At 47.2% G+C, this 12439-nt stretch overlaps 1 protein-coding gene across 4 annotated transcripts in view; it reads right to left on the bottom strand.

Annotated features, from left to right (window-relative positions):
* Nucleotides 1-1715: 1715 nt before the first annotated feature.
* Nucleotides 1716-12439, bottom strand: part of CABP1 (calcium binding protein 1) — a 29064-nt gene continuing 18340 nt past the window's right edge. For 3 of the 4 annotated variants that reach the window (XM_069030633.1, XM_069030632.1, XM_069030634.1), the window contains exons 2-6: nucleotides 7485-7515; nucleotides 6667-6810; nucleotides 5296-5405; nucleotides 3916-4063; nucleotides 1716-2199 (exon numbers count right to left, since the gene is read on the bottom strand). In XM_069030633.1, the coding sequence (XP_068886734.1) occupies nucleotides 2174-2199; nucleotides 3916-4063; nucleotides 5296-5405; nucleotides 6667-6810; nucleotides 7485-7515 (459 nt within the window). In that variant the 3' untranslated portion in view covers nucleotides 1716-2173. Of the gene's footprint in view, nucleotides 2200-3915; nucleotides 4064-5295; nucleotides 5406-6666; nucleotides 6811-7484; nucleotides 7516-11122; nucleotides 11300-12439 lie in introns of all 4 variants that reach the window. The other variant, XM_069030631.1, reaches the window with a different exon arrangement.

Genomic DNA, 12439 nt, shown 5'->3' on the forward strand with positions numbered 1-12439 from the left:
CGCTTGTAGCCTCTGACTATCCATTGGGCTCATGCAGGCTGGCTGCAACACAAGGCATATGCCCCAAGCCGTTCCTGGTGCCCACAGGCAGGCACAGCACTCTGCAGCACACAGGCAGCAGCATACCTGTCCTCCTGCTCCACATGCACAAGCAGCTCCTTCCTCAACAGGCTCCACTGTAAGTGAAGCACAGTTGTGTACTAGTACTGCCCTTGGCAGACACAAGCCTGCACACGGCTCCTCCCCCCCAGTATTACCCTAAACACATTTATAACGTACCAGGACTCTGGACTCTGTTCAGTTTATCACCCTCATCTCCTAACGACAATACAGCTACTGTGCCAGTAAATGTGGAGATCTGTAAATACCCATTTTCCAATTTCTTGGCTCACACCCACATTGCCAAGATGGGACCAGCTCCATAGATACACACACGCAGTTTGCATACACCCACTTGCATACAAACTTCTACTGCTGAACTCCTGGGTACCTATCTGCACTCCTTGCTTTTATGTGCATGCACACAAACCCTTCCTAGTGTACACACCTGTGCAATTACAAGTAAACATGCACTCACACAAAAATATAAGGAGAAACATTGTTTTTCCATTACTGGAGCATCAGCCATCACTGCAGCTGTGCTGGTTGGCACAGCAACAGGAAAGCAGAAGAAATAATCCTCCTCTGGGACATGGATTTATGGATCCCAAGAATTTGAAAGAGAACCTTGGAAGTGAAAGATTTGAGATGGAGGAAGCAGGAGGATAATGGTCCTTGACCTCCCAGTTTGAGTAAGGGGGCAACCAAGAGGAAGGCAGCTCCCAGTCTCACCAAGAAACATACAGTGATGATGGTGCTCTTTGAAGCCAAGCAGACATTAATCCTGGCAACTTGTGACTGAGCCCTCGCATAGAGAAAGGAGAAGACTGTAGGTCTGGTAGAGTAGGGGAAGGGAGTGGTAGGTTGGGAGTATCTTGGAGAAAGGAGGATAAGATCTGATGTGTCTGGAAGCAGCTGGTAGGGCCTGGAGGCTGCTGTCATGGTCACTGCTGCAGACACATGCAGCATTTCTGAGTGTGAAAAGGCTGGAGAGCAGGGCACTGCCACAGAAGGAGGCTCCCAGCCAATCCCCACACCAGTGGAATTACAGCTCAGCTGCCACAGTATGGCCTCACTGTACATGTGCTCACAGTTGTGTTTAAAATTATCTGAAAAGGGTGAGGTTGGCTATTGCTGCCTATCCCCTTCCCACCCAGCTCCCCTCTGGGCCCTTTCTCCCATTGCTCCTTGCCACGATACTGCAGGGGCTCTCACCTGCACCCATACCAGTGGAGGGGATGCAGAGATGGGGACCCTTCACACTGCCCTCACTGTGAGGCACCTCCAGGCCCCTTGACCATGGGGACAGCATGAGGGAGGGCAGGGTCCTGACACAGGCTTAGTGGCCAGCACTGACTCCCCTTCCTGCGGCAAGGGCTTGCCTCTGGATCCCAGTGCAAGCACTGGGGTGTGCATCTGCCCAAGCCCTTCTCCCCCCAGCCCGGCCACCACCTCTCACAGGGACATCCAGGCTCCACACCATTTCAACGTGCATATTTATCGCCTTCCCCCTACAAGACATATATTTGAATTTACTCTTGGTAAACATAAACACAGGAGATGCAAATAAGTGTTGGGGAAGCATAAATAACTCCACACAGATAGACACACACTGAGACAGCAAACACAGACACTGTTCACCAAGGGAAACCAAGAAGTGCAGAGCACGCCCTGAGGCTGCCACCAGTCCCAATGGCTTTGCTCTCTTCCACCAAGCCAAGAGGATTTCTCCTGCTTTTGCTTTGCAGCAGATGGTGGGAGAATAAAGCTGGGGAGAAGGAGTCTAAAGTTGCAAATATCCCATGAAAGCATCATGGCAAGTCCTGGCTCTGCAGTTTCCTGCAATCATCTTCAAGGAATGGTTCCAGTTGTAGGAAGTTGCAAGTCTTTCACAGTGTGAAAGGGTGGAGGGGCATGGGGACCACCATGAGGGAGGAGCAGCAGGTCATCTTGCAATGTCTTAATTGCAGCCAGCCGATAAACCTTCATGTAGGAACATCAGGGCTAGATGCTCCATCTAGGTCCTCTTCTGCCCTCTCTAAGGTGCTGATTCTTCTTTAGCTGAGAATAATCTTCAGCGGGACATCATGCGAACAAACTCTGCAACCAACAACACAAGACAGCCCTGAACCAGAAGGCATCCATGGTCCTCAACCCAGCTCTCATTCCTTGGAGACAGCAAGCAGACAGAGTCAGACTTGGAGTCCCCAGGCTGCCAGAAAAGTCTGTATGCTCCAAGACTGGTCCTGAGAGCTCACACAACATGGGCTTTAATTCTTGCATTAGATATAATGCGTGATAAATCCCACTAGCAGGTCAATTCATTGCCTTGGACTCCTTCCCAGGCACCTATGGTCTTGTTTGCACGAGCAACTCTTTGTGTCACACTACATACAGCAAGCATTGTCTCCCTTCACTGTAACTTCAGGGAACCTTGATTTACAGTTTTGGGAACACGGTATGATTTCTTAGTAAACTTGCCACTTCACAGAGATACCAGTGTGGGAAAACACAAGAGTTTTGCTAGATATCAGCATTTTTGTAGAGAAAAGTTTACTTTGAGGGACCTCTTGTTTTTAAAGATACATGTTAACTGTAAGGATACTCTGCATCTACTTCTTGACCACCCTGCAGTTTGTGAAGTCAATTGCAATTGTTCAAATTAAGTGTAAATGCCATCAAATATAAATGTGTCTTCATTCTGCACTTGAATTGCTGAGAAACTAAAGACTCTGCAAAGAGGAGCACAGTGGAAATTACCCCCTTGATTTCTCCTTTTCCATTGATGGAGGTGTCCTTTGACAGCTAAAGTGGTAATTCACAGAGAAAATGATACTGGGATAGTATTTCATGTATTTTAGCTGTCTAACAAAATTTAGCTGTGGGAAACAAGGAGAGCTATTGTCATGTAATCAGCCACTGCATTAGAACAACTACAGCTACCAGATACTTTCTAGGAAGATAGTGGTAGTATTCTAATATTTTCAAAGCCCTCAGAGGCTTCAGTAATCCTGAGGACTGAGATGCCTTGTCATGTAGGAGATCCAGGAATGCTGCTGAGTCAAAAAAATTATGTCAATTTTACTTTAAGTCTATAGTTCCTGTACTTCACACTTACTGCAAAGGGACAACTGGATTTCCACCAGGGAAAAAAGCAGCCTGCCACACTCTCACACCTTCCAGCTCTTATATCTTCTTAGCTGTCTGATATCAACTGCTTCCTTGCCAGAAACCCTGAGCTCTATTAATATTGCTCCTGCCACAGCTAATGGCTAGGATAGTAACCTAGCCACTCTTATTTTTCAAAGTCCTTCTGGCATGAAAACTGTGAGAAGAAATTAATTATCTCTAGGATTTTACATGACACCTCTAGATCAGATATCTGCAGTCTTAGTGAGCACAGCTGGCACATGACCATCTTCTGGCATAAAGGCACAGAAACAAATTCTCTATAAACCCAGTTAACAAAGGTGAGCCAGAGGAAATGGAATCCAGCCATCTCACAGCTCTTGCAATAGATTTAAAGAAAGGAAAATGCCCCATAAAATGATGGTAGGCACAGCATGTGTGCACCAGAATCTGCTTCTGTGTGAGAGGTTCTATCTCTTACCATGCTAGAATTATGGAGACCCAGTCGAAACTGAGACGCAGAAAAACATGATACACAAATGAACAACTCAGCTGACTGGAAAAATGGAATTATTTTTTCTCCGTACTTCAGAAACCTGGGCCCTGAGCATGCAAATCTTCAGCTTCTGATCTGAAACTCTGACTCACACCAGAGCAGATGGACAGCAAGCATTGATCCCTTCTCACCTTCAAAATCAACACGTCCATCTCCATTCAGATCCACGTCCCGGATGATCTCTTCAATATCCCGATGACCCACCTGCTGCCCTAGAAGTTTCTTCATGGCTTCTCGCAGCTCACTGGTGCTGATCTCCCCATCACCATTGGTGTCAAACTGCAAGTACATTAAAAATACCAGCAGAGGAAATAGAGTTAATAGAAACAGATCTTGCTCTGGGTTGGTTTTTGTATTGTCCTGCTCCTGAACCCCCTATATTTTATCCATTGCTTCCATGTCCTTCCTTTTCCTCCTTTGGGTGTCTTTTGGATCCAGTCTGTCTTTTCTCCTCAGAAATCCCTTGCAAATGCTATGTCTTCACCAGCTTTCCTCTTCCTTGCCTCAAGGGTTCCCTTATCTTAGTAATGTTCTCTGCTCCCCCTTATTCCATGCCTGATTGGGCTCTTTCTAGGTCTTCCACTGCGCTGCTCTCTCCTCTCCTCTCCTCTCCTCTCCTCTCCTCTCCTCTCCTCTCCTCTCCTCTCCTCTCCTCTCCTCTCCTCTCCTCTCCTCTCCTCTCCTCTCCTCTCCTCTCCTCTCCTCTCCTCTCCTCTCCTCTCCTCTCCTCTCCTCTCCTCTCCTCTCCTCTCCTCTCCTCTCCTCTCCTCTCCTCTCCTCTCCTCTCCTCTCCTCTCCTCTCCTCTCCTCTCCTCTCCTCTCCTCTCCTCTCCTCTCCTCTCCTCTCCTCTCCTCTCCTCTCCTCTCCTCTCCTCTCCTCTCCTCTCCTCTCCTCTCCTCTCCTCTCCTCTCCTCTCCTCTCCTCTCCTCTCCTCTCCTCTCCTCTCCTCTCCTCTCCTCTCCTCTCCTCTCCTCTCCTCTCCTCTCCTCTCCTCTCCTCTCCTCTCCTCTCCTCTCCTCTCCTCTCCTCTCCTCTCCTCTCCTCTCCTCTCCTCTCCTCTCCTCTCCTCTCCGTCTCCTCTCCTCTCCGTCTCCTCTCCTCTCCGTCTCCTCTCCTCTCCGTCTCCTCTCCTCTCCGTCTCCTCTCCTCTCCGTCTCCTCTCCTCTCCGTCTCCTCTCCTCTCCGTCTCCGTCTCCTCTCCTCTCCGTCTCCTCTCCTCTCCGTCTCCTCTCCTCTCCGTCTCCTCTCCTCTCCGTCTCCTCTCCTCTCCGTCTCCTCTCCTCTCCGTCTCCTCTCCTCTCCGTCTCCTCTCCTCTCCGTCTCCTCTCCTCTCCGTCTCCTCTCCTCTCCGTCTCCTCTCCTCTCCGTCTCCTCTCCTCTCCGTCTCCTCTCCTCTCCGTCTCCTCTCCTCTCCGTCTCCTCTCCTCTCCATCTCCTCTCCTCTCCGTCTTCTCTCCATCGTGTCTTGTGTTGCTCACCTCTCTGGGGACACACAGAAGGGATCACTCACCTCTCTGAAGGCATCACGGAGTTCTTTTACGCCAATCATGTCTGCAGTCTCTGCTAGAAGTTTTGGTCCCATGAGCTCAACAAAATCTTCAAAATCCACATGGCCGCCCACTTGGGACAAGATGAAAGATTGTGTGTAAGAACTCCATAAGTTAGCCAAGACCAGCACTCTGCATTTCTGTGTGCCCCAGAGAGCACTTGGTTCTCCAAGAAGCAAAGCACAGAAGGTATGGGACAGTGAAAAGAAAAGCAGAGGTAGTTTTACCCTGTGTTTTCCAGATTATGGGCTAGGCAGAATGAGCCCAAGCTATTCCATCCTAGCCTGCCATGGACTGTCACACCCTTATTGTATCACATATGACGTATTAGAGGCTTGATCGTTCTAGTGCTTATAGCAACTCTCTGCTGCGCCTGTGCCAAAGGGCACGGCAAGGGCACAGCATGATGCTCCTGCATGGCCTAGGCAGTGCCCTGCAGCAGTGGTGGAGTCCTGCTCCATTACAGCAACTAATGCATGTCCAACTGTTTATTCATTGTATTAGTTCTTTTACCTGTTAGTGCCCTGAGAGCTGTCAGCAACACTCTCAAATTCCCAAGGACTCGTGTTCCAAAGTTATCAGCTGCTTTTGTGTGACTGGTTGCGTATGTCACAGCTGTTTTCCTTCCCTTGACCAAGTAACTTGTCCTTTTACCATAATCCTGTGTCACAAATAACATGCACTAAATATGCTTTTCCCTGCCTGGCTGAGGGTGATACCCTCACTGCTACAGATGAGAGGTGACAAAAAAATGGTGGTGAAAGACAAGGGCCACAAACACAGTTACAGTGAATCAGATGCATTTGTCACATCTTTCCATGACTGCAGCAGACGCTGCCATCTGATGCTGCCAGCAGAGCTCGCTTGCAGCCCATCCCCAGGCACACAGCAGATACACAAAAAACCACCACAGAGCAACAGCCCATCCATCACCCATCTGATCAAAGCATCCCCATCTTCCCAAGCTCGCTCTTCAGTCTGACACCATCTGACAACAGCTTCAATGTGACAATACAGAACTTGTGCACCAGTGTCTGACTGCCCACATTAAGGGCAGTTTTATAACTGACAACATAAGCATGAAGGACAACCCTTCCACTCACTGCTCCCATATACAGCACAGTCCACACAGTCCCTTTGATAAGCAAAAACAAAGGCATCAACTTCCAGGGACCACAAACAAACAGGAGAGATGATAAGGAGTGAATATCAGAACCAAAGAAGAGACAGGAAAAATCCAAAGGAAAAGAGGCAGCCAGATACCAAGAGAGCCTGAGGCAATGATGCAGGGCACAGCAGCAACAGGCAGGTACAGCTGGGTGTGTACTACTCACAGTTCATGTTGATCTGCTGGGAGAGCTCTATTAGCTCCATCTCAGTAGGCATGTAACCCATGGTCCGCATGCAGTTCCCTAGGTCCCTGCAGTTAATAAACCCATCCTTGTCTTTATCAAACTCCTTAAAGGCTTCTCTTAATTCTGTGGGAATAGAAGAACAATATTGTCAGTGACAGCTTGAAATACCTTTTCCAAGAAACCTCCCCAGAATCAACAGCACTTTATGAAGCCAGACTCTCTAAGACACTCAATATTTTCCCACCAGGTCTCCCTGCATGAGGCAATGACTGGAGCAAAGTTAAGCTCTTCTGTCAGCAGCACTGCTGACCCATTCCTTGTAAGAGAGCTTGCTTGGACTACAACTGTCACAAACTGTTCATTGCCAAACTGTGCTCCCTAAAGAAACTGCAACTATTAAGTTTTTCCAACTTTTACCTCTGCACTCTATTACATACCCCTCACTGTAGGGATTAGCAGGTAAAACAGCTTCCTTGGAACCATATTATAGTATCATGCTCCACAACGCTTTCTGTGGGGGCTGGAAGGACAGCAGTTCCCTAACAGCCAATATCCTATTACTTACTTATCCTACCACCCTGAAGAATCTGAAATGGATGCAAAATCCTTCACAGTGAGCACTCTTAGAGTTTTATACATTATTTCTTTTGCTGGGGTTTCCAGGAATTATTCCAGTAAATATCTCCCTTGATTTGCCCCAAATTATTTTAACCCATGGGGGCCAACATGGAAGGGCCAGACAATAGGTTTTCACTGGGCAGGGAGAAAGGGGACACAGAAGGAGCAACAAATTTTACCTTCAATTTCTTCCGGACGCAGTTCTCTATCCTGCAAAAAGAGAACATACTATGTTAAAGACATTTGTTGGCCACAAACATAGTTTCAAAATAGCACTTGTTGGTACAAAGAGTTCTGGGACAAGCCAGAAAGTGAGAGAAGAAACAAGAAGGTGATGACATGTTTAATACCATCTACCTAGGAAGGCTTCCCAGCTTTCCTTCCCAAAGAGAGGTGTTAACCTGCACACATTTCTCTGGAAGCCCCTCTCCCTCTCATCTCGTGGACAGGGGGATGACAGGTGGTCCCTGAACAGAATAGACCTGGACCAACACAGCAAGATGTGTGGCCTCCTCACTGATGGTACTATTGGCACCTTCATGAAGCTCCTACATCATTCCCCAGCACCAAGTTCTGGAGCAGAGACTGTCCCTGCAGAAGTTATGATCTCCTCTAGAGCTCTGATTGTATTTCTACTGCCGCTCCTGCTGACACACACAGATCAAAACAGTTGGAAGCAGTCCTTGTAACCAGCAGGTCTAGACCATCATCTGCTCAGATCACTGCTCGATCTCTGTCCTTCTGGCAGGACGGCAACAGCCATGAGGTCTCTCATGAGTCAATGTCCCAGTGACATCTCCTGCAGTCTGTGCCCACAAAAAGGTAAAAACTTCCCCCTTCCCCCCAGTCTCAACTCCATATACAAGCATTTTGAAGCCAGGCATGAAGGCAGACACAAAACATATACATCATCAAGGTCATCTTCAAATGAAACAGAACAAGGATTCACCATGTTCAGGAAACACTGCAACTTCAAACATCCAATCTGAATTTCTTGGAAGAAGGGGAAGGATATAAAAGAGTATAGGAAAGTTCCAACACTGCACCAGGAAGAAGAGATGAGCATAGAAATGCACTGCTTTCTGGTTTAAATGCCCTTTCTAATTCCTCTCATGGCTCCCAGGCAAATCCAAAACATCTGAGAATTTGGAAACACAGAAACACGATCCCTTTTGTCGTCTCACTCTCGGCTTTTCCCCTCAACCGTGCAGAGTTTCTCCTTGCCTTCCAGGTGTCCTCCAGCCTCACCACATGTCCCTGGAGATGGTGCCTTTGATCAGTTTGAGAAGGATGATCCTTTGCTATTTAACTGCAGGCTCCTCTGGAAACTCTAATGGCAGCTGTCAGAGTGCATAGCAAACTAGGACACACACTGGTTTACGTCTGTGCAGAAGTGGGCTGTGCCAGAGAAATGACCAGCTTGCCACTCATAACCTTCCCAGAGGCATCTCTGTGCTGGATGGAACTGTCGGAGCGTGCTGGCTCTGCCATTTCATCCTTCACAGATCTGGTATTTTCAAACATGTCATCCCATTTGTTCTGCTTTCATCAACACCAAGTAATAAAACAATTCAAACTCCTTACACCGGATGCAGGAGGCATAATTGCCCTCCTGCCTTAGATAAAATAACAGAAGAAAACCACCTGTGATAAGTTCCAGCACCTTGTGCACTTTATTCCAGCGATTGCAAAGACTATCCCTGGAGATAGTGGCTGGGTGCACAGCAGGTGTAGGGCTGTGAGCGCCAGCGCCGCGATGCAAAGGGTGCCATAACTCAGCCACGGTAGCCACTGTCTTGTGAAAGTGGCCAGGGTAGGACCCAGGCCTTCCTCCAGCACAATCCTCACAAGACCATCCTCCTCCTCCTCCCCCTTCACTGAAGACCATGTTCCAACTGACATCAGTGACACTTGTCAGATTTGGGGGCTTCAGCACCGGCTCTAATTTTGCACACCAAAGTATTTGCATTTGCAGGGTTCTGAGCAGATTTTTGCACATGAAGATTCTGCCATCAGAGAGCCACAGACTGCAAATGCAGAAGGAGGGGGAGGGTTTATGTCCCTCCAAAAATCTGACTCAAGTGATAACTAACATCATGAAGAGGTTTTTTGTTTTAAATTTGAAAGAAGACCCCCTAAAATTATTAAGGAATAAAATTTCTTGAGATAAAATGGGCTGAATCACTCTAAAGCTTTTGGAGAGCATATGGGAAGAGGAATAAAACTATTCCAAGAGTTTAGATCTAGATATGAGCAGAGGTGACCCCCAGAGAGTCCATTATACTTAATGGTCTTACCCTCATTTATTTCTGTTCTACGCACAATAAATCCTGTCCGCCTAGAGAGTCAATAAAAGTAAAGCTGTTTATTAGATGCACTTATTCTACATCAGGGTACTTAGAAACATCATTAATCCTATTTTGGAGATCTCTTAGGGTACAGTGAGCTTCCATGGCCTAAGCAGGATGGACATTTGTCCAGCTGTCCCCTAGGGAGCTGGACCTATCTCCTGTGACAGGCGGCTCTGTGCAGGTCAGCAAGCGTGCTTGTGTGAGAGTGTGTTTCATGTTTTAGTGACCTGGCACAGGGACTATGTGATCACTTAGTGGCTGAAGGTTAGGAAGAACAAAAAAAAAAGCCCTCTGATCAATAATGACACATAATGACTCTTTTTTGAGTTGTTGGTTGAAGAAAAGGTTTCAGAAATAAAGACCTACTTGTCTCCTGTGGCTGTAGATTAACATACCAACACACAAGTAAAACAGAGGCTTCTTACAGAGGCAATAAAGCTCTGATTCCGAGGTAATTGCAGTGAGCTTTGTTTCACCACACGAACATGGAAGGCACTGGGTAAATATGTGACAATGCACGTATTCACTCATACATATCCATAAAAGGTGTGTTAATAATACGTTTCTGTTTGTCTTTAATGATATTGTAGGAGTAGAATGTTTGGGGGCAAAAATATGTTTTAGTTCTTGTAAAGACACAATATTGGGGTGCATACATAGAAGCACATATTTGTATTGTTTGTATATAAATGCATACATTGGATGCATATGAACACATAGTTACAATAGGTGTGACTGAATGAATAAATACGGTTTTGCTATTTCTCTCTCTCTGTGTGGGAGGGTAATAGCATTTGGTAGCCTGGCACTATTTGCAAATATGAGGACAGCCTGATGTTCCTTGGTTTAACTGGCTGGGATTGTTGCAGTGTCAGGCTGGATATGCCAGTACACAAGAGATTGTGTTTGGTTATCTGTGAGGAGGCAGCTGTCTGCTTATTTCTGCTGGTACTAGTGTGCTCACTGTGAACTGATAGGAACAGTATCAAATATGGACAGCTTGTTCCCAATACAGATGCCCTGATTTGCATTTAACTGGCTATTTAGGCCTTAAATGCTAATCTGAGCCTCTGGGAAGGAGAGGTGGGTGTCTTGCTAGAATAACAGCTTTGAGCACTGGACTCTTCCTGAGTCACTATGATTATTCAAGTCCTGAAGTCCTAAAACCTTTTCCTGAGCCCATATGATTATGGCTACTTGAGTGTAGGCTTGGATCTATCTTCCATAGATGCAATTTTAGAATCCTCCTTTCTTGGTGTTTAGGCACAAGGGTATCTGCACATCCTTCAGGTCAGACATTTGCCTGTGGTTGTATTTGCACTTGGAGTTGGAGCCGGCATGCTCGAGACCCAGGACTGGGAGTTACAGAACTCCACAAAGACGGAGCACGGGGGCAGTTCCGCATCCCCGACTCGCGTCCACATGGCTTTGTGCGTGTCTCGCCCCGCTTGGTTTGACTTACGTACAGGCTGCCTGTTTTCTGCGAAGCCCTTCCTCAGGAAGATGCATGCTGGCCCCAGCAGGTTGTGCATGACGGCGCAGTTCTGGGCCAGCACCATGAGCGGACCCTGGTATTCGCAAGCCGACGACCCCTCTTCACTCGTCTGGACAGCTTTATAGCTCGTCTTCTCATCATGGCGGATCTTCCCAGCCAACCAGCAGCAAGCAAACAACACAACAGAGGATGTTACCTCCCCATCTTGTTCCTCTGAAGTTTTACTGAACCGCCTCGCAGAGACGTAATTGCTAAATTTCTTTCATCTGGTGCACACAGCGTCCCCCCCACCAGCCTATTAGGATTTGTACAAAAGCAGTAAGTCCAGGAGTGCACTTTCAAAAGCTGATAGAAGAACAACCAAGCACGAGAATTTCACCTTGAAATTACATCAAACTCTCAGCACTGCTCACATCTACCCAGACACAGCCCAAAGTGCCAAACTCCCACAATCAGCCCCAGAGTTAACACCGCCTTGAATGAGCTGCAAAGGACAAGCACACCCCAATTTAACAGTACATGTGCCAGCCCATACCCCAGGCAAACCTGCCGGCAGAGTCGTGTTGGCCAGGGCATCCCCAGGAGACCAGGCAGGGCCTGCACAAAGCCACTGCACAGGCTCCACATTACATTTCAGCAACACAGCATCACACGCTTTATCACATTATCAGAAGACCATTTACAGCATCAGGTGGCTCTGAAAACTGCAGGCTCATGCTGCCTGTGCAGCTACTAATTAGTTACATCCCCAGGGTTTGAGGCACTTACTACCCTGGCCTCTTCTAATCGCTGACAGTCCCAAAGTGGAGATCAGGCATGGGCACAACATTTTTGTGTGTTTGCATTTGCACATTTTCCTGAGTGCACATGTCCTGCTAAGCTAAGGCTCCAGAAGAGAATCCAGCATTGGATTTTATAAGGAGGCACTGCTTTCCTTTTATAGAAATGCATTTCCCTGGCTCTGCAAAAAAACTCTTATCCTGATATTCCCATGCAGCTATAAAAAGCCAACACAACCCACAGGACCTTGGTTTTACAGAATAAACATTAATCATACATCAGACTCCTCTTCAGGAATGATTCTACTTCTACAGCCAGTGTTCCCACTGGTGATCAGAGAAGCTCTGTCAATTGTCATTGTCTCTATTAACCCTTTCATTAAATCCTGAGGTACATTTTCAGGCTAAAAGACCAGACATAAACACCCCCCATTCACATGTGTCTAAGACTATTGTATCTACTCGCTGTGTCCACCATGTGCTATTACACTGCATGCATGGTTTGTAAT

This window comes from Aphelocoma coerulescens, chromosome 15, assembly GCF_041296385.1.
Source record: "Aphelocoma coerulescens isolate FSJ_1873_10779 chromosome 15, UR_Acoe_1.0, whole genome shotgun sequence".
NCBI classification, from domain to species: domain Eukaryota; kingdom Metazoa; phylum Chordata; class Aves; order Passeriformes; family Corvidae; genus Aphelocoma; species Aphelocoma coerulescens.